The sequence below is a fragment of the Lonchura striata genome, chromosome 11 (genome assembly GCF_050655825.1).
Source record: "Lonchura striata isolate lonStrDom1 chromosome 11, ASM5065582v1, whole genome shotgun sequence".
Classification (NCBI taxonomy): Eukaryota; Metazoa; Chordata; class Aves; order Passeriformes; family Estrildidae; genus Lonchura; species Lonchura striata.
Genome location: NC_140713.1, coordinates 8,722,526 through 8,747,907, shown reverse-complemented (window position 1 = coordinate 8,747,907; position 25,382 = coordinate 8,722,526). Strand labels below are relative to the sequence as shown.

At 49.2% G+C, this 25,382-nt stretch overlaps 1 protein-coding gene across 1 annotated transcript; it reads right to left on the bottom strand.

The window, feature by feature from the left end:
* Positions 1-4,474: 4,474 nt before the first annotated feature.
* LOC146766388 (axonemal central pair apparatus protein HYDIN-like) lies at positions 4,475-25,382 on the bottom strand. Its single transcript, XM_085589225.1, has 14 exons — positions 25,148-25,382; positions 23,372-23,489; positions 22,465-22,669; positions 20,062-20,248; positions 18,853-18,952; positions 17,501-17,619; positions 16,113-16,330; positions 14,140-14,207; positions 12,738-12,970; positions 11,819-11,919; positions 10,443-10,578; positions 9,826-9,990; positions 8,816-8,968; positions 4,475-7,710 (listed from the first exon to the last, which is right to left on the bottom strand). The coding sequence occupies exons 2-14, from the start codon at positions 23,442-23,444 to the stop codon at positions 7,516-7,518; spliced, it is 1,953 nt and encodes a 650-aa protein (XP_085445351.1). The 5' UTR covers positions 23,445-23,489; positions 25,148-25,382; the 3' UTR covers positions 4,475-7,515.

Below are 25,382 nucleotides of genomic sequence, written 5' to 3'. Positions count from 1 at the left end.
TGTCTAACAAAGTTGGTAATTTTAGGAGTTAAATTGCCTAGTAGGCAATACCACTACCTAATCAAATGAAAATCCAATGTCTCAAAAGCTGTCTAGAAGGAAGAACTCAAAATGTGTGTGCAGTGCCAGGAACTGGGCTCAATCCTTGTGGGTTCCTTCCAACTCAGGATATTCTGTGATTCTGTAAGTCATCTTTCACTCTGTAGAGGAAAGATAACCAGATCCAAGTAGTTAATTAGGGTTCAGCTGCAGCTCTATCTAATACTGTATGAGGTAATATGTTTAGATTTAATTCCATAAGAATTTGCTATAGTAAAATACACTCTGTTGTTTACCCTTTATTCTTTCACATTATCTGCTGCCATTATTTCTTTCTCAGCTGAAGCCAGGTGGGTGGAGCTGTGTCACCTCGGTTCCAATCAGCTGAATAGCTTTTTGCAAGAGCTGGCAGAAGGGTTTTACCGAGTGTCATTTGGTGTTGGATCAGTGTAAGTGCAAAAGGTACAGCGTAACACGGCTAGTGCTTTTTAATCTAAGTAGAAGCACATTTGTTGCAATCAAAAAAATATCAAAGATTAACAAAGGTGCTAAGATCACAGGAGATCAGATACTGTCTTGATATTGCAGCCCTTAACTGATTTCACATGCATTTCCTGCTCTCATTCTTAATAGCATTTTTTATAGCTCTCATTTTTTCCTGCTCTCCTTTTCTTCAGTCTCTAGATGATTTTCATATCTTCTAAGTGTGTCCTGCTGTAACCAAATCAGCGTTCTGGAAGATGAGGGTTTTAGTCTTAAGACCATTTAATGATTTATGCCACTGTCATAAATCTTATTGAGTACCATCACATGGCACATACAGCACAAGCAAGGGATCAGGCCCAGCCAGCACGGATTTAGGGAATACAGGTCCTGCTTGGCAAACCTGATCTCCTTTGATGACCAATGAATGACCTCTTAGATGAGGGAAAGGTTGATATCCACAACCAAGACTTCAGCAATGCTTTCACTACTGTGTCTCAAAACATTCTCCTGGAGAGGTGGGCAGCTCATGGATTAGACATCTTCACGTGGTTAAAAACTGGCTGGATGGCTGGGCCAAGGGAGTGGTGGTGAAGGGAGTCAAATCCAGTGGGCAGCTGGAAATTAGTGGGGTTCTCTAAGGGTCACTACTGGGGCCAGTCCTGTTCAGTATCATCATGGGTGGAAAGGAAACTTCAGATAAAGTTTATTAGAGAAGCTTCCAGTGAGGTGCAAAGGACCCTGTTCTTTCTAAACTCCCCAGAGAGGGGCCCGGGGGCGGCGGGATCCAATCTTAGCCCCAAACTGTCAGCAACTGAAGTCTCAGGAATTACAGAGGCGTGATTGATCATTTGTACAACTTTGTCCTGCAGAATTAAGGATGGCAAATTAGATGTATTTATATAAAAATTATTTATTTTGATAGATTATTCGACAAAGGATCTTAATCAGAATTAATTACTGCATTAGTATAGAAGCCAAAACTACTAGTATGGTATAGCATAGGATAGCATGACTGCACTATATCAAAGCAGTCATATTAAAGCAATTACATCAAAGCTATCAAAAAACCAAATTATTAAATAGAGATTGATGTAACTCAGCCATACAACTCACCCAGGCTTGGGGCAAATCCTGTTCGCTCAGTCTTGAAGAGTAATTTTGAGGGGTGTCTCCAGCCAAAGGAGGAATCTCCATACACACTCCAAGAAGCAGTGTGTCATATGGAGGACTGAGCTTTTATAGGGTTGGCTGCCAGTCATATGTGTCCAGGTAGCTTAGCAGCTTGTCTGCCAAATCTTTGCCTCATTGTCAGAATATTAATTTGGGATTGATGTGTAATAGTGGTTTTAGGTTAATTCAACACCAAAAGCAGCATAAACCCCTGTCATTGATAACATTGTAAATAGGCATTGTCCAAGTTTCTTGACCACATTCCAGGGCAGAGCATCTGCTCCAGGCATTCTTTATTTTGATGAGAGGATCCAGTATGCCCCCAGTCAGTTGGAAGGCACCACCAAGTTGGGTGGGGATGTTGCTGTGCAGGAGGGCAGAAAGGCTCTGCAGAGGGATCCAGGCAGGCTGCGTAGATGGGCTGAGGTTCAGGTGCAGTTCCAGCTCCTATCCTTGGGTCACAAACCCATGCAGTGCTAGAGGCTGGGGGAAGAGTGGGTGGGATGCTGGTCCACAGCAGCTGAACCTGGGCCTAGGAGTGCCCAGATGGCCAATGGCAACTGGCTTGCATCAAAAATAGTGCAGCTGGACCAGGGCAATGATTGTCCCTCTGTGCTGGGCACTGGTGAAGCCACACCTTGAGTGCTGTGTCCAGTTCTGGGCCCCCTCCAGGCACCACTGCTCAAGTGTGGGCACCTCTGCCAGGGGCTGTGGTGGATCTCTGCATCCCCCATGGATCCCCAGGGGCTGTGGTGGATCTCTGCATCCCCCATGGATCCCCAGGGGCTGTGGTGGATCTCTGCATCCCCCATGGATCCCCAGGGGCTGTGGTGGATTGCTGCATCCCCCATGGATCCCCAGGGGCTGTGGTGGATCTCTGCATCCCCCATGGATCTCTGCATCCCCCATGGATCCCCATGGGCTGTGGTGGATTGCTGCATCCCCATTGTTCGCAATGGGACGACACTCCCAGTACTAGAAGTGATTTCAGCATTTATTATAATAAAAGGAAAGGCCTGAAGCAAGGGGGCCCACGGGCCGAGCAGGAATGTTCACGTCGAGGATGCTGCGGTGCCGGCGCTGGGGCTGCTGAGTCCCTGTTCCAGGTGGAGCGGCACGGGTTCAGTGGATCAGATACCCTTTTTATCCTGTTTTTTTGTCCCTGTGGATTGGTTTCTGTTTGGATCCCTCATCTGCATGAAGGTTTAAGGCCTCGATTGGCCCATGACGGTTCTGTCCAGGCTCATTTGCTGGGGGTGGTGCGCTTTACTTAGGTGTAATACAGTACGTTAAGTACCGTATTTCTTATAAGTACCCTTTTAACCTCTTTTACCGTAACCAAACTAACAGCGTGTGCTTAACAAATTTCAACTGTTTTACAACCGTTTCTAAGCTATTTTTAACACTGTTATGTGTAGTAGATATAATTTGTGCCATTTCTAATATGATATATGTGATATTGAATATTTGTTGGAGTATACATGTTTGTACTAGGACTCCCCCCCACCCTCGCAGGTGAAACCTGGTGTCTGTTGAAACCCGATTTACAAGTAAAAGGATGCGGCTGGGCCAGGAGATGGGGATGGACCATGGCTGGGGAGATACGGGACCCCAGGTGCTGATCATCCTGTGAAAAACCCGAGATAGATCTCATGGAAATCCTCAGGCAGATCCATGTGAATGCAGCGTTCAGTAAATTTCATCAAGGGATTCAACAACTCTGGACACTGAATTGTTCTTCTTCATCACCAAAAAAGAAAATCTCATTAACCTATGGACTCTGAATAGAAGAAAAGACTGACTGCCGAAATCTTGGCCTCAGGCAGAATTTTCCCTATAAAAACCGCTTGTGCCAGGATGGAGGTGTGTGGGCACAGAGGAAAACCTCTGCTGAGGCTGACCTCTTTGTGGCACACCCAGGGCCAACCCCGGGCTCAGCTCTGTTCTTTCCTTGTGACTGGCTAAATAGAATTTGATTGCAAGTAAATATTTTATTTTTTCACTTTAAATTTGGCTGGACAAATTTTCATTCATAACAAACTTGGTGACTCCTACGCCGTCTGGTTTGGGGCTATCCAGGGAGTTCCCTATCCTCGATCCGGGCGGTGCCCCACTGATTTCAGCGGCCGGACAGGACTGAGGAACTCCACAGAACCAACCAGATTCCAAAAACATCCAAAAAGCCACGTTAAGGAAAGGGTATAAACGGGCCCAGAACTCTTGGAGCTCGGAGCTAAATCTCCAAGGCTGCAGCAGCAAACTTTCACTCGTAAAATCAACGTGCACAAAGAATCCACGCGGGAAAAGGAGCCAGAAGTACTGGGTGGTTGGGTGCTGTGTGGGTGGTGTGTGAGAGACGTGACATAGTCACGGTGCGAGAGCGAACACCAACGAACCGCGGTTCCACCAGCCCGCGAGGGAGGTCATGGGGGAAGCAAAAGAACTTGGGTATACTCGCAACACCCATACGACCTGAAACTCTGGGAGTTACAGGGATCCATCTATGGACAGGTCGGGGGAGGGAAGGGTCTCGTGGACTTGAGAAATTGGTAAACCTCACCCACTCTGGGCCGTGGGAAGTCCCCGTTCCTGCAGGCGGCAGTTTTAAAAGCAGCACAAGCTGCTGCTGCTCTGCAGGGCTGAAATCTAAGTGCTTTCGCTTCTCAACTGCGGTTTTTAGAAACCGGTAGCGAATTTGTTTTGTTTCTGCTCAGTATAAAGTTGTGCTGTGCATTTTACGCCTAAAATAGGTTATGTATAGTAAATATAATTCGCGCCATTCCTTGTATGAAATATGTAATATTGGATGCTTGTTAAATCATGCCCGTTGTATTAGTTCCTCCCCCCCTCCTCCCCCCTTTTGTAGGTGAGACTTGAGTGTATACTGGAAACTGATTTACAAGTAAAGGGATGTGGCTCGGCCGGGAGATGGGCCATTGTCTGCTGATCGTCCAAGATGGATATCATGGAAATACTCAGACAGATCCATGTGGATGAAGCCTTCCGGTAAACACCCAACATTGAATTTTTCTACTCATCACCAAAAAGAAATCCTTTTTAACATATGGACTCCAAATAGAAGAAAGGACTGATTGCTAAAACCTTGGCCTCAGGCAGAATTTTCCCTATAAAAACCGCCTGTGCCAGGATGGAGGTGTGGGCATAGGAGAAAACCTCTGCTGAGGCTGACTCCTTGTTGCACACCCAGGGTCGATCCCGGGCTCGGCTCTGTCCTTTCCGTGTGGCTGATTAGATAGAATCTGACCGCAAATAAAATTATTTTTATTTTTAATCTGGCTGAATAAATTCTCATTTATAACAAATGGGAGTGGGACAATGAGGAGCTGGATTATGCCAGGCTGTAGGAATATGCCAGCGCGCGGCTGTTCCCTATTAAGACAACTGGCTGCAAGGTAAGTACGGGGAAGCTGCCACCCCCATACCAAGTTCCTCCATCACAAGCACAGGTCTCAGCAGCTCCCCCCACCTCCAGATCAGTCTGCATCGCCCCTAATGCACAAATATCAGCTGCAGACACGCCGAGACCTTCTCAGCCTTCCCCCCTCATCTCACACAACACGGGGACACACACACACACACACACACACACACACACACACACACACACCACACACACACACACACACACACCACACACACACACACACACACACACACACACACACACGCTTCTCACTGGGGAAAAACACATCTCCTCCCGCCAGTAGAACTCAGTGTAAGACGAGGAGAGAAAACACAGAAGATTGGGGGGGGCATCTGGAAGAAGGTAAGTGGAAGTTACCAGACGGGAGGGAATTATTGTGAAAGGAATATACTAAGAAAATTCTAAGGAGATTGCATTAACAAACACACTGGGGGGCCCAAGCCCTAACAGAGCAATTCCTGAGATTCTTTGGCTACAAAGGTATATACAATTGACTAAACAAGAGGTGCAAGGGTGCATAATTTGCAAGAAAATAAATAGGGCAAACTCACAAAAACTAACAATGGGGAGTTGCCCAGTAGTTTACCAACCTTTTAAAAGAATCCAAGGAGATTTCACTGATCTACCTAAGGTCGGGAGATACAAATTCTTATTAGTCATAGTGGACAAACTAACCCACTGGGTGGAAGCTTTCCCAAGCTCCTGGGCTACAGCCCAAACAGTATCAAGAATCTTATTGGAAGAAATCATACCTCGATACGGGTTAGCAAGCTGCCTTAATTTGGACCAAGGAACACATTTTACTTCAAAACTTGTCAGACAACTAGCAGATACCTTAGGTATTTGGTGGGGCTATCACACCCCATGGCACCCTCAGAATTCCGGACCAGTCAAAAGAATTAAGCAAATGTTAGAAGCCAAATTAGCCAAATTGATGTTAAAAACAACTGTCATAAATAAAATGCATCCCATTCGCCTTATTAAACACAAGAACTATGCCTCATTCTGAAATGGGATTTTCACCTTTTGAAATGTAACATGGGATGCCTTATACCCATGGTATGCCTGTAGGGCATCGGGGAGTAGAGAATAGACAGATACAACCATACCTGATGGCATAAAATAAGAATCTCGAGGGGGTGATCATGCAGCACAGCACCCCACCCCACCCACCCTCCCCCCGCCGCCTGCCCCCGGGCTTCTTGATATATAAGATACAACAATGAGTAAAATACAGCCTGGAGACAGAATACTGATAAAAGCATCAAAGGAGTCAACATTCACGCCTCATTAGGAGGGACCCTACATTGTCCTTTTAACTACAGATACTGCTATACAAACTGCAGAAAAGGGGCAGACACACGCGTCAAGGGTGAAGAAAGTCGATCTCCAGGACGGGCACCGGAGTGGGAAATCACCTCCCTCCACCCGAGATTTGAAGATAACCCTGCGCTGGACAAGTAAATGACTGAGAGCAACTCTATCAGACGTTCTGTGCCAGAGTGTAACTATTATCCTCTCGCAAATACTGTCATAAAGTTTGGGCTGTTCATTACTGAATTAAACCAAGTGGGTTGTGTGGGAAGTGCTCTGAGCAGGAGGAAGACCTGACTAGCCATTTTCTGGTAATAGCCACAAGGCGAAGATTGTTCTAATTAGATTCAATAATCTAAGTTTTGATTTTTTTTCTTTTTCTCTCATACCAGAAGAGATTAAGGGGGAAATTACAAACAAAATTATTGAGTGTCACTTGTAGAAACTTCATTTTGCAATTATAAACGGTTTGGAAGTGAACTTTGCAAACTCTGCTGGCAACTCTGCCTCTGGAACTGCTCTGTGGGTTCCTGCTTTCCTGGTGGAGATTGCCACCCTCCTGTCTCTTTGATCCCAGGGCCCCTGCATGCCATTTTGTAAGGGAAGGGTGTGATGCCATCTTCCCTTGGTCCCTCAGCCACACCAAGTTTTATTAAAACATCTGGTACTTATAGAATTCTAAAGGTCACAGTGGACTGGAGGATGGAATTACCACCTCTCCAACCACACTGGTCCAAAGATCGATCAATCAATCAATCACTTCTCTCCACCCACAGAGAAATATGTAAACTACTCTATACATGAAATGGTGTAGGAACTCTGACTCTCAAATATGTAAACATTATCGAAGGCTAAAGAAGTTTTATGAGAACTTTAATACTTTTAAACATCAGGGCAACAAATCTGTGTCTTCAGGGAAAGAGTCAGGGCTTTGGACACTGAAGAAGATCTTGCCTGAATGACGGCAGCAAAACTGCTTCTTGTGGCGACAGGAGGAGAGGTGGGAGTGATCTCCTGCTGGAATTAGTGTCCCAAGTTGAGCTCTGGGGCAAATGTTTTTTCTAGGACAATTGTGTGCCAGTGCCCAAAGCCACCAGCCAGACGGGAATGCGAAGGTCGTTCCCAAGGAAAAGCCGGACAATGTCAGCAATGATCCCAGTGTGATCCAGGCTTGCTGTGATAGTCACAGGCACCTCACCCCTAGCTGGGATCACTCCTTCTCTGGGTTCAATGACAAAGCAGTGGGGTCTGTGAATCTGTAAGACAAGCATAATACACATTTAGGATGGGAACCATACACCCTGGTGTCTTGTGGGAAACAAACAAAAAAGACTAAAGAGGTGAGGATAAAAATCATAAAGGCTTAAAATCCCTAGAATACAATATTGGGCAACAGCAGAGCTCATACAACCTGTCTTTTGCTCTCCTTTAATAGGCTCACCCCATCAACCCAGTTTTGCCCAACCCAAGGGACGCTTATCCTCAGGAGTGTGTTCCTTCCCCAGTCTTTCTCTGGGGTGTGTGCCAAGGAAAGCTGCTTTCTGTCTCCTGGCTTCTCACAAAGGCTCAAGGCCACAAACAAGTCCTTAGTATCAGGTTTTAAGCAACTCCACAAGTCCAACACACCCAGCATGAAGAAGAACAAACCTCAAGCCTCTCACAGAGCTCCCCCTCCAGCAGACATCCCACCCAGCCCAGGCCCTTCCTGGCTGCACCAGCCCTGCTCCCCCTGCCAGGGGAGCAGCCCCAGCTCCTTCTGCCCTGTGCAGCCTCCAATATTGAACTGCCTTTCTCTGCAGCTGGTGTCCAAAGATGCTCTTCAATGGCACAGAGATCACAGGCTGTGGGGGTGCACAGCCCCACACGTCTTTGTGTGGACAGCCCAGCTGGCCTGACCCACAGGAGGTGTGAAAATTGCCTCCCCACGAGCAGTCTGAGGACAGACCCCGCACCCTGCTCTCTACTATGAACAGCAGTCTGGCACAAAGCAAATGCAGATGGAACAGGGAAACCATAGGGAAATCCACGTTCTCTGGGGAGCAAAGGAGCACAGGTTTCTCTTGATCTCAGAGCTCCAAAAATGTGACACACACAGCTAAAGAAAAAGATAAAATTAAGGGAGAACTTGTCAACACAATGCAGACTAGTTTCTGCTCCAACATCTCTGCACCTGGTTTCACTGAGGGGTGCCCCAGCTAACAGCACTCCAGAGCCAGGTTCCTCTTGCCTCGCTCAGATGGAACATTGGAGTATCTTGCCTCCTCTCACACAGGGCCATATGGAAATCTTGCATATAAAAACCAAGTCATGGCTGCTACTGACCAGTCAATTTCCCTGGAAAACAGCCCCACAGATACTTACAATCTCCATCCTGAAGTCTATAGGGACAAAACCATTGTTGAAGAGGGTAAAGCTTTGTGATGTAGGTTGTAGTACTGGGAGCATGCCAAAGTCTATCAGCCTGGGACTTGGGTAGATTCCTGCCAGCTGTCCAGAGCTCCGTAATTCTGGTCTCTGTTCCAGGAAACAAGCAAGAAAGATTAAAAAAAAAAGAAAAACACAAAACAAACCACAACAAGGAAACATAAAAAACCGTGCCCAAGTTATTTCTTTAGAGACAGCTACTCTTCACCTGCAATGCTGGGCTTTTAGGGAAAAAAAAAAAATTACATAGTCAACTCCAAATTAAAAAGGATTAAGGTACAAGAAACTTTCAAACTACAAATTATTGGCCCAAAGGTAAAAGCTTTGCAAGAAATCTCTAGTTAAGACCAGGCTGATAGTTAAACAACTGGTTATTCTGCTGGGGAGACACCCTCCTCTTTAAGGCAAGCAGCCTGCTGGTTGAAAGAAACTGTTTTGTCAAACTTCAGGCTCCCTGGCACAGCCTGCATTGCCTGTCCTTCCTGTTGACTGATTTACATGCAGTGCCACAATGGCCCAGGTTCAGATGTTTGGTGCCGTCCAGAGAATTTGGCATTGTCATTTCCTTATGTTTTAATATAAGTTTAAATCCTTGCAACCACTCTTCAAATGCCAGCTTTCCTTTCTTTTACAGAAAGCTCAAGGTTCCCAGAAGTCTGCCATCCTCTTTTGTGCTCAGAGAGATGACATTTAAAAACAGAGGTTTCCAAAGTTAATAGCATTTTAAAGAACAATTAACTAACATTATCCTTGATTGCTGCTTAGATGAACTACCTTCTGTGTCAGACACTGAGATTACCACCTCTAAGGCGTGAGCTGTTTGTGCCACCGATCCCTCCTGTCCTTCTCCTCAGCAGCCTGTGCCTGTTTTCCCCAGGAGAATCCCTGTACCCTTGCACCCTGCCAGGAGCAGTTGCACAAAGGCACACATCTCCCCTTGCACTCACCAGTGGGTTTCTCTCATCCCCAAACACGCCGATAAGAACATTGGTGCGATGCTTGCCCAGTGTTTGGACTTCAATTGTAAGTGGAATCTCCGCAGTGCTGTGAGGCTGGACAATCCCACACGGTTTGGGGCTGGAGTAGAATACAGGAGAGTCCTCCTTGCGTTCCTGGAAGGGACAGAATCAAATGCAGCTTCAGAGGGACCTCTGAAGAAATTATAGACTCCTTAACATCCACCGCAACAGCAACTTACACACATTTTTAAAAATCCCCAGGACAAAGGTAAAAGGCACAAACAAGATGCAAGAATTGTAGGCTTAGCATTCTCAGGGGGTCCTCCTGCAAGGAGGCTGCCAGCACGGGCACTGGTGTCTGTGGATGCAGCAGCTTTTCACAACCCTCTAAGAGCTCCCACAAGAAAACACCCTGAAGACTAGAACATGAACTGTTTCCTCAGGAGGTTAAACTGCCTCCTAAAGTTTGCATTCAGGTAGGATGCTGTTCTCCGCAGATCTTTAAGACTGAACAGAAACCAGCAAGGTCTTATCCAAACCCTTTTTCCCATAATAATCTCCTCAGTAATATTTGAGAGGAGGAGGAGGTGGATGTGATGCCAAACCTGGGGAATAAGCCCGTAGCAGCCAGGAAGGTCGGTGTTATTTGCAACGAGGAACTTCCTCTGGTATGGCACCTTCAGCTGACACTCATCGTAGAGCAGGATTTCGGGGTACACTTGCAGCTCAGGAACAAGACACCTGGGCAAAGAGATGACCCCAGGGGAATCAGAGATACTGAGAGAATGGAGAATGTTTACCCCCAAAGATTGTGAAATGGAGCATAACACATTTGTCACTGTCAAACAGACATTTAACAGCCCTACAGTGATAAATTGCCTTTAAAGTCTTCCCACTTGAACATGTCTTGTCAAGGAGGGGCAAATCCTGAGAGACAGCCCAGAGGCTGCCAAGTGCCCCAGGCAGAGCACTTTGTCCCACAGGGGCTGCCTCAGCCCCTCCTTTACCCAAGGGGGCTTGCAAGGACTCCAGTAACAGTCCCAATCATCCATGAGCTCTGGGGGAGCCTTCCCAACAAGGATCAGTGCTCACTAGGGCCCCAGGAACACACAACTCCAGCGTCTCAGTAAAAATGATTCTCTTCTCTCCCACGGTGCTGTTGCCCTGCCTGAGAACTCAGCTGTTTGCCCCAGCCTTGGAGGGCACGAGACACCCCCTGCCCTGCAGAGTGGGTGATCTCCCCTCCCAGGTCCTACAGCTCCCTCAGTCCCTCACTCCACAGCTCCATGCACTGACTGTCCCCAGTTGCACTTGCTTGACAAAATGGCAGCCCAGGCACTGACTGGCTCTGCCTGGGACAGGGAACAGCACCAGGGAGCTGCATCCCTCCTGTCATTAAATGACAGCCAGAGCAGCATAGCAGGATGGAATTCTGCTGCAGCAAGAACGACTTTTGGGTTGAGCCTGAGAACATTAAAGCTCAAAATGGGAAGCAGAGAGAGGGAGAAAAACTAGAGCTGACCTGCCACATCAAGGGCTGTTTTCCCCTTGTAAGACCTTGCCCTCACCACTCTTGCTGTGAGCCACTTCCCCTGCCATGTGCCCTCATTGACAGAACCAGACCCTGACTCTCAGCAGGCTGCTTGGTGTGTCCCAAACCAGTGCAGGGTGGCCACAACCAGCACAACTCCACCTCTTGCAGGAAGAAGGAGAGGAGGCCCTTGGGAAATTTGCTCCAGCTCAAGCAGCAAAAACCAGGCCAATTAAATTTATCATTCCTGGTCCCTTTAGAAAAGGACCCAGGACCGTGCTGGGCTGTGAGCAGGGGTGCTTTTCAGCACAGGCTGCTGTCCAAGCACCGCTGTTCTCATGTCCAGCTGGGCACAACAGGAGGTCATTAGACAGCACTTCTCCTTGGGAGCTGCAGCCAGCAAACCCCCTGCAAGGCAGCGGCTGGGGGAGGCCAGGGAAGGGCTGGTACCTGGCTGTGATGACCAGTGATGCCATTCCCTCGCCAACACCCTCCAGGTCCACCAGCATTCTCCGACAGAATTCCATCACTGTGTTGGAACACAGGGTCACCTGGTGAAGAGAAGAGCAGTAAATTCTTCCATACAAAAGCTCATTACCCACGTGTGATATCCTCCAGCTCTTGTTTCATGGTAAAGAAAGGGCAGATTTTGCCTTAATTCTTCTGCTGGTTCATGTGTACAGCACAGTCTGGGAGTAACAAAAGCCTTCTGGCAAGACCAGATTTGTTAAATACACCTTACTATCAGGGCATAGGTCATCTACATTAAAACATTCGACTAAAGCTCTATGCACCACTGTATTCAAATTAAGGGCCCAGTGTTTCAACTGACTGCAATGACATAAATGCAGAGGAAATCTGCTGACTTGAACAGAATGAGTTCATCTTTACAGCAGGAAGCTGAGGTCAAAGTGGGGCCAAGCAGGTGCTGGGCAGTTCATGGTTGCATTTTTTTTGCCTCCACTGGAGATCCCTACAGTGAACACAAATCATTCTCCTCCCCAGGAGAGGGGAAATGAGACCAAGAAGAAAAACTGAGTTATACAATGACATCTCTCTAACAGCCACCTTCTGTTCTCATCCCTCCTCTGCCCACTTGCAGTCAAAGAAATCTCTCTCAAAAACACAGAATGGCTTCAGTACTTGACCATATGGTATGTGATCTTAGCTTGTGATTTTGGAAACAACACGGTGCTCCTTGAGGAACATCCCGAGGAAGCCAGCCAGCAGAGGCCTCTCCCCAGTGCAGATCTCTCACTCACACAGGGCTCCAAGTGCTCAAAGCTGGCACCTGAGCTAAAGCCCTCCCACACTCCAGGGAAGCTTCAGCCCTGGTGCTGAAGCGTCTGTGGCTGGGCTCTTCCCATACCTCGATATCCTGGTGTCCCTGGGGTAGGATGGTCCCTTGGCTGGGGTTCATTGTAAACTCCCTTGGCTCCACATAAAAACGAATTCCCTCCCTCCAGGACGGGTCATTGTCTCTGCCTATCTGATCATAGACGTTCACAGAAGGCTGTGTTCCATCATCGGACATGCGGAGCTTGAATGTCATGGCCACTGAGGAGGTGTTAGTCAGGCGACAGCTCTGGGTGTAGGGAAAGCCTAGGAAAGGACACAAATATCCATTTAGGCACCAATTATGGCATAACCCTTGGGGTGAATATCCTGGTAGGATGAAAGTGTCACTGGAGTTCAGCTCTTTATTGTCTGAACTACAGCTCACCGAGAAGCTGCAGGAGGAATTGATCATCACTTAGTTCCCTTTGACACCGATTCCAGACTGCAGCCTTGAAAATGCCCACTCCTAGCCCTGCTGAACACTGCAAGCTTCTCTCTTTGTGATGGCGAGGAGCTGCCTCACCTGCCCCAAACCAGCATCAGTTATTTCTCAGTGGTGAGTGCGCACCCAGACCGAGCATTTACTCTGAGAATTCAAGCTGTAAATTTCTCCATTAAGGCTGCCAACACTCCCACCGTTTTCAAGGTACATAAACAAGTGAGTGAACATGAGTTCACACCCATGCTGCCCCCTGTGATTACTGTTGCTTTTCTTGTTCCATTTATTCAAAAGGCAACTTAACAAAGTGCCTCAGTGGTGATGTAGGGTGGGGAAGAAGCAGATCAGGAACGGCAATTAGTTCCTGAATTTCATTGTTAAAGGCTTAGTCGTAGTAGTGAATGTTGCCCTTGGGCTGGGGAGGGGGATAGGGGTTTTGGGGGGTTTTGGCTCTGGGGGTGGACTTTTCAATTCGGGTTTTTGGGAGTTGTGGCATGATGCCACGGGCGGCTGTGAGGCCGGAGCCGAGGTTCGGCAGGGAGCGGAGCTTCCCTTCCTCCCGCTCGGGATCGAAGGTCGGCTGCTGCTGCTGCGGGAGGTTGTGTGCTTGGCCCGGGACTGCCCTGGGCTGCGGCTCAGCGCTGGGATCCAGCCTGCCTGCCTTCCCCGCTCCTGCCTGCTGCTGCTGGGCAGTGCCCAGATCCCCACAGCTCCTCCTGCTGTGATCATAACTACACCAAAGGGCAGAAGCACTACTTGGCGGGTGGAAACATCTGCTCTTGCATTGTTGTCTCTGCTGTCCTGACCTGATATGCCTTGGCTCTGTTTGATCTCACAATGGCAAAAGGCTACCTGAGGCACCAGCAGCCCTGGAGTTCACACCCTGAAGAGGCTGCTGTGGCAGAACAGGAGCGAGGGATGCTTTGATGTTCAAGTGCTCCATTGTGGAACACACAGATCCCTCACGCTGTGTCCCAGCCCAGGGAACACTCACCAAAGGAGATGTCCCCGAAGCTGAGCTCATCGACGTTGAAGTGTAAAGGTGGTCGAATGACACTGCCCCTGCAATGGCGAGGACAGAGGAGGACATGGCTTGGTTAAAGGGAATTGCAAAGGTCCGGCTGTCGTGGCTCGGCGGTGCAAAACCTGGTGTCAGGCACTGTGGGGCTCAAATCAACACGTCCCCATGAGCTCAGCGCAGGGCCCCTGTGGACAGGAGGCACCTAAAGCCAAGTGGCCAGCAGCCAACAGCCACTGATGGGGCTTTGGGGACAGGGCAGGCAGGAAAAGCCCCCTGGTTGCTGGTGGTCCCATGAAGGACCCTGAACACACACCCAGACATTGCCCTGTGCCTCAGTTTCCCCATCTGTAACGTGATGGACATAAAGGTATCCCCACAAACTTCTGTAAGCAGCCTTTCCAACCACAGGTTCCCTGCTTTGCTACTTCTGAGCTGGAACTGCTGCTCCCATGGAGGAGCTTGAACCACACAGTCATTACAGAGAGAGGTTTGAGACATGAATCCAGGGGAGCCCCAAACATCCTCTGAAAAGAGCAGCAACAGTTCTACGCAGTGGACAGATGAATCCTAGAGAGAAGGAGCAGCTTGTCAGCAGTGCACCAGCTGGCACAGCCAAGGGCAAAAGCTTCAACAACCAAACAAGGGTGTCCTGCATCTAGCACAGCACCTCACCTGTCCTTGACCTCAGCAGACAGACTCCAAAAGTCACTAACTGAAAATCAGCACTTGAAGCTGCACAACACTCACGAGTTTATTTCATGGCAGATGCCAATCAATGCCCACTCTGCCTTCTGGTTAAAAATCAAGGACCAGTGAACTGTGCCTTCTGTTGTATTCACAGGACTGCCACTGGCTCTGCTCTACACCTCTCAACAAGAGACACCTGCCCTTGCTCAAGGAGAAAGCTGCTTATGCAGAAACATCCCATGAACAGTTTGGAGGATGGACAGAGGAGAATCAATTGTTTGATGGTGAAAGATTCCCTCTTGAGTTCCAAAATAAAAAAAGCAGGACTTTTCCTCCAAAAACAAAGCCAGCATGATTGTTTCTCTACTATAGGCAGACCTACTCACCACTTTTCTCTTGCTAAGTAGTAACTTTCTTGTTCTTTTTTTTCCATCTCCCTTATCTCATTGGTATAATTGACTGCAGATTGCTTTAATTTCTTTACTGCCTTGACCCAGTGCCTCCCAAGAGCAGCAGCCCAGCTCCAAAGCTCCAGAGCAGCCAGCATCAGCTCTCCTGCTTACCCTACATGATCCTAGCAGCACATGGCTCAGGCTAGCAGGGACAAGCCCTCATGCTGCTGTGGTGCTGAGGACTGAGCTCTGCCTCCCCTGCTATCAGCCCTTCTCCCTTTTGCTGGGCCAGGATTATCTCTTGCCATGGCACCAGCCCATGGGATGACACCCCTGTCCTTGGCACAGTTCCTGCTGCACAGTTCCCTGTCTCCCACATCAGCCTTTTCCTGGCTGTGGAAAGGAGCTCCCAGGGCACTCTCTGCACAGGAGCTGAGAGCACGGCTTGTGCCCCACAGCATGGCTGTGAGAGGTGAGGGGAGGCTGCTGCTGCTGCCCATCTGGGATGGATTATTAACACAAGTTTTTACAAACACTGCTGCTGGTGCAGAATCACCCAGGCTGGCCCACCTCCAAAGCCCTGGGGGCCTTGCTGGCTGTGCAGGAGGACATCCCAGAGCAGCTACTGCCCAAAGCTGATCCATCCTGCTGCCTGCCATGGCCCAAGGCAGAGGAAGATCCCTGCAGGGAAGAGTCATTCCAGCTCCTGGGTACCACACAGGGCAGGAGGCATCCTCACACTAAGGTAACTCCAGGATCAGAGCAGAGATTAAGTCCTCAGGAAAGACCTTTTTTCTCTACTCAGCCCCAAAATTAGATATGAGGGGGATCTCCCAGATGTGCCCACCAAGCTCCCACAGTCCTTACTTGATGGTCAGGATTGCAGGCACAGGAGATCCAGCCACACTGAACTGGAATTTTTCTTCAAACGCCCCCAGCACGGTGGCACTGAAGGAGATCCAAACAGTCTGGATCACACCTGGTGCAATGATGCCCTTCTCAGGTGCAAACTTGAAGCCCATGCTTGCATTTGAAGGGACATAGGTGAACGGAGCATCAAGAGGTCCTTGGTTAACCAGCTTCACCTGCAGCAGCAAGAAAGCAAAATGGAAATACACATGGAATCTTCCCTTCTTGTGAGTTATTTTCTAATGATGCAATTAACACCCAGAAAAGGCAGAAGGTGCTTTGTGCTGCTGAATGGCAGAAGTTAAAAGATACAACAGGACAAGCTCTGCCTTTGGGTTTTCATGCAAAGCCCTGGTAACTCCACATAACTGCAGTCACCCTGGGGTTATCCCATGGACACAGAGCAGTCACCTCTGGTCAGCACCACCAGGCTCATTCAGACCTGGCCCTGACAGCAACGTGGGGTGACTGCAGCTGGGTAGTGAATCACCACAGAGCTGCTGCTGCTGCCCCAGCGAGCACAGCTCCAACAGTACCATCTACTCATTCACCTTTTCTCACACCATGAAAACAATACATTGATTAGGAGGCATCAGCATCTAAATGTATAGACAGCACCATCTTTTGGTAAGAAAACTCAGCATGTCTTTGCCTTCCCCAGCCAAACTTTTGAAAGTGTCTGGCATGAGGTAGTGCCTCATTTTCTACCTCTTTCAGTTGCTCTCTCATGATTTTTTTTGTAAACTTGACACTATTGGGGGAAGGCAAATAGGTAGAAAAATCCTTTGCTTTATTCCCAGGAACCTGTTTCTTTTTCTGGAGCCTGAAATGCACCAAGACTGAAGTGTTGTGAGAGATTTGTCAGCAAGGGAAAGAACTCCCAAGCCCTTTGCAAGGGCCAGCACTGAGCCAGGAGGCTGGATGGCTTTCCTGTGGCTTCCAGGTATGAGCAGGAGACACTTGACTGGAAGCTGTTTGCAGTGGACTGGAGCCCAAACGCAGCCAGTTTGCTCCAGATGCTTCTCAAGAGCCCAGTACAAAGGTGCCTTGTGTCTGGCACTGCCACAAAAGCCTCTGAAGGTGCAGCTGTCTGACCCCCTGTTGCTTTCATGTGCCAAGGGGTTGTTTTGCAGGAAGCCCCCTAGCTGATCCCTAAGGAAGGCTGCCCAAAAGCAGGGACTGGGGCTTCATGAGCAACTGACACACTTTTCTGACCCCCCCAGATTTGACCATTATATCAAATATTCCCTGCTCACAACTGCCCAGGTTGGCAGGAATTGCACAGCCCCACCAGGCTTCTGCTGTCTCAGGAGCCATCAGGATCCATCCCAAGCCCTGCTGCTCACCTCATAGACGTGGCGGGTATTGACAAGAATATTCCCAATGTTAAGTGAAGGAGGGCTGAATTCAACCAAGGGTCCTTGGCCTTCCCCTCTGAGGTGCAGGGGCAGCCTGCTCTCACGGCCTGGGGAGAGATGTCCATTTCAGTACAATAATTCCCTCTGTTATACTGCATTTTCCAGGCTGCCTCAGTGCTAGTCCCTGACTCTGAGCTGGATGCAGCCAGCTCCTGATGCTGCAGGAGAAGTTATGGACCCTTCTCTTCCCTCAGGAGATATCCCTTGGGGCTGACTTGCAATTTCTAACCCATTCCTTGGGCTGGCTTACAATTTTAGCCACCAGTTTGCTGAGTTTAAAACATCTCTGATGTAGTGACAGGCCAAGGAGCAATGGGTAGAAATTGAAAGGAAGGAAAATCAGGTTAGATATTAAGAAGAATTATTTCACTGTGAGGGTGAGAATTATTTTACTGTGAGACACTGGAGAGGTTCTCCGGGGAGGATGTGAAGGTTCCAGCCCCAAAAGTGTTCAGAGCCAGGCTGGATGGGGCTTGGAGTGACCTGGTTTAGGGGGAGGTGTCCCTGCCCATGGCAGGGCCCTTGGGACTGGATGATCTTTAAGGTCCCTTCCATCCTTACCATACTGTGATTCTGTGGTTTCCTTCCCATGCACTTAGAGGAGCTCTGAAATCCATTCAGTGAAGGCACAAAGCTCATCAAGAGTTTGGCAATTGCCAAACTACCTGGCCCAGTAGCACACGACTTTGTTACCAAAATCCTCAACTTCTGGCACTCAGCATTGTGTTCTACTTCCACAGGCTGAGCTGCAAGGTGACAATTCCCACACAGGGACAGAAGCAGGTGCTGGCCAAGGGTGCTCCTTCTACAAACACCCTGGGCTCAGTGGGGCTCAGCCACTCTGGTCTGGTGGTGCCTGGGCAGTGGGAGTGATCCAGGGTCAGGGAGCCCATTTCTAACTCAGCTCCTACCACCTGATGATGGAGCCATGGCAAATGGACCCATCCTGGAGGTCAGTGGCCTACAGGGGCTCAGTGCCTGTTCACTAAAGCTGTTGTGCTCTGCACCTCTTTGACCTTTGAGGGAATGCTGGCAAAGCCATGGCAGGAAAACCTCTCCCTGCACTGCCTGGGTTGTCCTGGGATCAGTAACCCAGACACAGGATTCTGAGCCCTGGCCTTGCACAGGAGACTCCCTGGAAGCTGCAGGGCCAGTGGGGATGTGCCAGCACTGCCCTGCTGACCAGGGACTCTTCCCAGCAGTTACAGGGGAGCCCAGTGGGCTCAGGCTTGCACCATGGCTTCACTGTGGCTGAGAGCAGCAGGGGAAAGGAGCTCTACCTGAGATGTTGCAGTAAGCCACACTTTGATACTCCCGTGCTTCCAGGGGTTTGAAGGTCACCTTGATTTCAGCCATACTATTTGGCCTAATTTCTCCCTCCTAGAACAGAAAGGGACAACAAAACATTTATCTTCAAACTTCACATTTCTTGTTTTCAACCACAGTCATGTAAGCCTTTATTTAGAGCATCCATGATGAGTGAACAGCACAAGGAGCCCAAGGCAGCACTCCAAACCCAGCTCAGCACACCGCCAGACTCTCTCAATGCTCAGCTGATCAGCTCCCACTCTCCACAATATTCCTACTGCTCTGACACAAGCTCTTGCTCACATCATGCTGCTGTCACCTACAGTGGGATGCAACTGCCACTGTGCACTGGTGGCTCTTGGCCTTAGATGGGCCATAGGAGTAGCCAAGGAGAGAACATGATTCCCTTCCTTGAAATACAAGTATTAGTTAACCTGTTTTGAAAGAATGCAGAGGTTGGGCTTATTCTGTGGTTTACTCCAAGATGAGGAGGGATTTTGCACTGTGCAGACATCAGGCATTCATCATTCTCACAATGCCAGTACTCAGAATCGGGGCTCGGGTTGGTGGGAGGACGTGGCAGTTTGCTTGCACAAGCAGAAAAGGAAAAGGTTCTCTGTCCCTGTGTGCAAGAGAACTCAAAAGGCCCATTTAAATCTTCCACCCTTTTGTCCAGGCTCTCAGATGACACTGGAAGGGACACTCAGAAATAGTGCAAGGTGTGGTGACAGGAGGGGATTGGCAGTTCTGTGATTAACCTTGGGCTGAATTTGGCCTCCAGCGAACCATTGCAAGCTTGAGGTCAGTATGTGAACTGGCAGAGCTGCAACAGCCTCTGCTGAGCCCCACGCAGCACGTGTCAGGGGAGCCCCTGCCTACAAGAACTGCTCCCCGTGGACACTGCAAGGACAGCACAGAGCGCCCTTGAGCTCGAGCCCTGGCAGCAGAGCTCGGCTCTGTCAGGCTCCCAGCCCTGCCTTGAGCCTGCAGGGCAGAAATGCTTCCAGCAGGGCGCTCTGCAGCCGCTCCAGAAACTCCATGTCCTCCCTCCCAGCACTTCCAGCCAGCTGAGGATCCGCCGAGTGCCCTCATCTGGGGGGAAGGGGGCCGGGGAGAGGGTGGGTGGGAGGAGGAAGAGGAAGAGGGGGAGGAGGAAAATGAGGTTCTCAGCTATCACTTACCATTGGCTCAATGGAAAAAACATCATTGGAGAACAGCAGGGGGTCTTGTTGCACCTTTGCCATCTCCTCCTGGACCACGTTGCTCAGGAGGGCAGGGCAATCTTCACAAGAGTCCTTCTCCTTCTCTTTCTCCTCCATGAACTTTTCTGCCCACACCTCATTTGGCGGGTGCAGCAAACGACACTGCCTGCAGCCACAGGGAGAGACAAGGCCAGCAGATCGTTTAATAAACCACATATTTGCATAGGGAAGTGTGAGTGCAGGAGGGAAAGCACTTGGGGACGAGCAGCAGCAGCTCCCCAGCAAGGGCTGACCCCAAGCCATGAGGGTCCCACATGCATCAGAGGATAACATGCTGTTCACTGGCACAGCAGGTCGTTTTACTCCACACTTGTGAGCTCAGGAGAGGTTTCCAAAGCCAGCATCCCTCAAGAGAACCTCCTGGCTCAAAGCCTCTTCCACAGCTGAGGGAGAATCCAGCAGCCACCTCAGCTGGCTTCTCCTACTACTGAGTATTTGGGGGAGGCAGATAAAGATCATGGAGCACCCACTGCAGGACTTCCCTGGGTTGCAGCTACATGTTACCAGCATCACTCTTTGTTTCTGCCATTTTGGATCTGCCCTATTCCCTACTCTGCCTTTCACAAGAGCATCCCAGAGCACTTCCAAAGGAAATGGATGAATTCAGGCACCAAATCCCTTCAGTGGCATTCTAGGTTTTATATGCAATATGCATGAAAACAGAGGCTCTGAGAGGGGAAGGGACTTTGTTGTGCAGGAGGGAACAGCAAGCTCTTGGAGAGGCCTTTCCATGATCTAGAGCTTTTTGGGCATGGCAGGTTGCAGTTCTTTCAGCTTTTGCGTGGCAGTTGGCACAAGCAGCCTGAGCAGAAAGGGTGCAGCCAGCCACCCTCCTTGTGTAGTGGGTTGTGTCTTTTGACTGCTTGTGAGGTGCTTGCCTTTTTTTTTTTTCCTTTCTTCTTTCTGCCTTTTTTATCCCCAGCAATGTTTTACAAATGATGAAAAGCCGTGGCTGCTGCTGCCAGCAGGAGTGTACTAACTCAAAGAGAACCCCCCAGGAAGGATGCAGCTGTCCAGGCCCCTGGCTGCAGGGAGGGTCTGAGCCTGGTGTTGATATCAGAGGACAGTGTGAGAGACACCTGTGTGTGGTGTCAGCAGGTGAATGATCTGCTCTGTCCAGTGCCAGAGCTTAAGGAAGAAGTGGAAAGGCTGGGGAGCATTAGGGAGAGTGAAACAGAAATAAACTGGCAGAGTTACACCCTTCTAACCCTGAGAAATGCTCAGCAGGAGCCAGAGGAGTCCTGCCCTTCTTGTGATGAGGCAGAAGGAGGAGACCTAAGAGACAGTGGGGAATAGAAATGGGTCTCTACTGGGGAGGTAGTAAAATTCCTTCCTGACCCCCATCACCTACCCAGGTGCCCTGAGAGAATAGGTATGAGGCCCTGGCTCCAGAGGGTCTGGCAGATGACACTAAAGAAAAAATTCTGTCTGGAGAGTCTCCCAGTTGCACTTGTCTGTCAGACAGATCACGGCCTCAAGTATTAAGAAGAAAAGAAGGGTAGTGGTAGTAGGTGACTCCCTTCTAAGGGGAGCTGAGGGCCCTGTATATCAGATCAGATGCATTCCACAGGGCAGTGTGCTGCCTCCCTGGGATCGAGGTACTGGATATCACCAGGAGATTCCCCAATGACTAAATGAACTTTATCTGTTCACCACTGTCTGCAGTACAGTGACCATGAAATAATAAGAGTTCTCAATATTCAGTGAAACAAGGATGGGCATCAAGAAAATTTCCAGTCTGGACTTCTGGAGGGCAGATTCAGCCTGTTCAAGAGACTGATTTGGAGAGTACCTTGGGAAACAGCCCTTAAAAGCAAAGGAGACCAGGAAGAATGGACATACTTCAAGAAAGAAGTCTTGAAGGCACAGGAACAGACTGTCCCTGTGTGCTGAAAGATGAGTTGACGGGGAAGACAACCAGCCTGGATGGGCAAGGAGCTTTGGAAGGAACTAAGGGAGAAAAAGAGGGTGCATCACCTTTGGAAAGAGGGGCTGGCAACTCAGGAAATGTTTAAGGATGTTGCCAGGTCATGTAGGAAGAAGATTAGAGAGACAAAAGCCCAATTAGAACCTGAGGAAATCCAGTCCTTGTAACCAACCTTTGCTTCCCCAAATGCCATGGTTGGAGTATAAATGGAACTGGAATGCTCAGTGCTGAGCTCCTGAAGCCCAGGGACACACACCCTAGGGCAAGGGATGGTTTACTTGGCCAGGGATGGTTTACTTCCTTTACCATTCAAAAGCACCAACACCCCCCTGAGGCCACACGCCAGTTTCAGTCTTGGGCCATGTCTCTCACTGAAATGCATCTTTCAAACCAACCTCCTCTTCTCTCCATTGTCATCTTCCTCAGTAGGAAAAGTCTTCCACTGGAAGTGAGCTGTGATGTTACTCGTGTTTTTGATGAACACAGTTGTGTGGTTTGTCATGGTGATGAAGGTTTTCTTAATCTCTACAGAATTTCTGCTCAACCCAACGTTGAGATCTACAGCTTCTCCATGGAGGTTTCTCTGGATACTTTCTTCACCTGGAACAAAGAACAGAAAGCAAAGTTGTACCAAGAGTGAGGTGCACAGGAATGTGTCCAAGTTTTCATTCTCTCTGCTCATTAGCATTTGTTTTCTCTCTCTGGGCTCGCAGGCCCCTCCACAGAAGAAAACAGAGGGATCTCCTTGACAGAGCCTCAGCAGTGGGGCATCTTCACTCCAGTGAGCTCCAGACACCAAGGGACCTCTGTGGCCTGACTCCAGTGCTGCCTGCAGGGCTGGATCTGCAGCCACACAGGAGATGAGAGAGAACAGCTGGCCTGGAAGCTCTTCCAGCTGGGACCAGCCATGTCTCTCAAGGCTTTGAGCATTGTTTGAGCTTCCCCCCCCACATGCCCAGGTGCCTACGGGCAGGTTGGTCAGAGCAGCACAGGTGAGTGTCCAGCCTGACAGAAGGAATTGCTGTGGCAAAGGGAAAGGGAAAGAAGCACTTGCTCAGGGCTTCAGCTGCACATTGGTTTCACTTGGCTCCGGTGGCACAGCCAGGCAGGATGCTGGACTGTCCCTGAAACATCACACAGCCTTCCCTGCTGCACCAGGACAGCATCCACCAAGAGCAGGAGCAGGGCACAAAGAGGTGGTGAGGGGGTCTGCAGCTTCACAGCGCTGCTGACAGCAGGGGCAGGGAGAGGAGGGACACGAGGGGAATTTCCAGCCTTAACACAGCCCCAGTGGCTACTCACAGGAAAAGACTTCAGCATCTTCCTGGACAGAAGATGGAGGTGTTGGTGTCTTTTCTGGGAATCCAGAAGCCATTTTGAAGGCAGGATATCCCCGATGAGCAACAATGCCCCAATAAAACTGGAAAGAGCAACAAAGGAACTCTGAAAATCCAGAACCCAATTAATGGCGGATTCAAGGGATATACTGGTGCTAAAAATATTGCTATTATTTGAAAGTAGCTGAGTGCTTGTTTGGCACAAGTAGCTAGTATTATTAGGCCTCTAGCTGGACTTTATTTGAACTATATGGCTATGCTGTACAATTCAAAGATGGCTCATACTGAAACCTGGAGCTAAAAAGCTGGATATTAATAATAGTTAGAATAGAAAAAACTGTAGCTTAAATATCATTTAAAAATAGCTTGAGTGGACCTTCTCTTCTTTAGGCTAAACAAGCCCTGCCCTCTCAGCTGCTCCTCACAGGACTTGTGAGAGACTGGAATGCTATGGCTAATGGATTAAATATTGTGATAAAGGACTTCTTGCCCATTGTGTCAAAACTGAATAAAGAAGCTGAGACCACCCAAGCCCACCCTGCCCTGAAAATGCCTCCTGACTGGAACTTGGGACTGTGAGTTAAGCTGCCTAAGGGAAATTGAGACAAGATAAAGGTGACACAACTCTCCTATTAGCTCAGGTGTGGGGAGAAGTGAACAAGGCTGAGGGAGAAAACTATATCCACAACACAGCCAAACCCAGCAGCTGTCCTGAAAATCAGTTCTGTCTGCCTTCAGGCTGGGGAAGTCATAGCCCCAAACTCATCTGCTGAGGCCAGGTTTGCACAAAGACCTCCCATCAAGAGAGGAGAAGGAGGAAATTTTGGGTGTGCGGTGTCACCTCCGGTAAGGGGCAGTGGACACCCATCCTCCCTCACACAAACTGGCTCAGCTCTAAAACCCCCAGCCCCAGAAGGCCACATCCAGGGCACATTCCCACCAGGGGCAGCTCAGGGGGTGTCATAACCCATCAAAGACCTCCAAAGTGCCCCCAGACCCTTCCCTGAGGCCTCGCACCAGATGACTGCATGGCAAGCCACGTAACACAACAGACCTGAAAATCCACAACCCAATTCGTGGCAGACCCAAAGGATATACTGGTGCTCAGGATTTGATATTACTGAAAAGTAGCAAGAGACAGAGTCCAACTTGCCTGACCCAGGGAGGTACCTGGGCAGTCCCACCTTGCCCACATCTGCATTAATCCACTGGAATCTTACGTTTTGCAAGACCTCACCACAGAGAAGACCAGAAGAGGATTTAATTGTATGCTGGTGAGATCCATGCAATGGTGATACCTTCTACTTAATCTGTCACTCTTTCACCCTCTCCAACCCCCTTCTCTATTTCTCTCTTCCTCACATTTACTCTTTCATAAAATCCAGACTATTGACCTTGGAATGTAGTCTAATTTTGCACCTTAATTCAGGGGCATCTCCCTAACCATTTTAAGAACCAGATCGTAACAACCCACTGAAATTTGATCAGAACTCATTCACCTTTAAGCAGCTGAAGTAAATACTACAGGGGAAAATGGATAGACTAGTATGTTTAGGAAATGTTGCTTTTCTTCAGTGAGAAAAAAGCACCATCAGTAGACCCTATCATGTTCATCCTCTTAGTTGTATACATGCCACCGAACTGAAGACTGGCATTGTCCCATGCTGTATTTCCCTTTGGCATTCTCTTTTGGAGCACAGCTGTGACAAAAGCAGAAAGCACAGCTCGAGGCAATCTTTACCTTCAAGCGGAATTCAGGGAAATTCACAGAGGGACTTTGCGAGTTCAGGACTCGCTGGCACGGAGCGATGCTCCGCGAACACTTCCCTCGGGGAATGGCCGAGCGCAGCCGCCTGAAGGCGCCGGGGCTGTGAACAACCAGCCCGGGGCGAGCTCTGGGCAGCTGAGGCCGCAGCGCCGTCACAGACGCTGCGGGCCCGTCCCGGTTACCCGGCAACCGCGGAACCGACTGCGGG

Coding starts and splice junctions, on each gene's coding strand:
- LOC146766388 (XM_085589225.1), bottom strand. CDS start 23,444: ATGGCTTCTGGATTCCCAGAAAAGACACCAACACCTCCATCTTCTGTC. Junction 12,971..14,139: donor CTTCGGGGACATCTCCTTTG/GTGAGTGTTCCC, acceptor GTCCTTTCCTAG/GCTTTCCCTACACCCAGAGC. Junction 8,969..9,825: donor GGGATGAGAGAAACCCACTG/GTGAGTGCAAGG, acceptor TTCCTGGAACAG/AGACCAGAATTACGGAGCTC.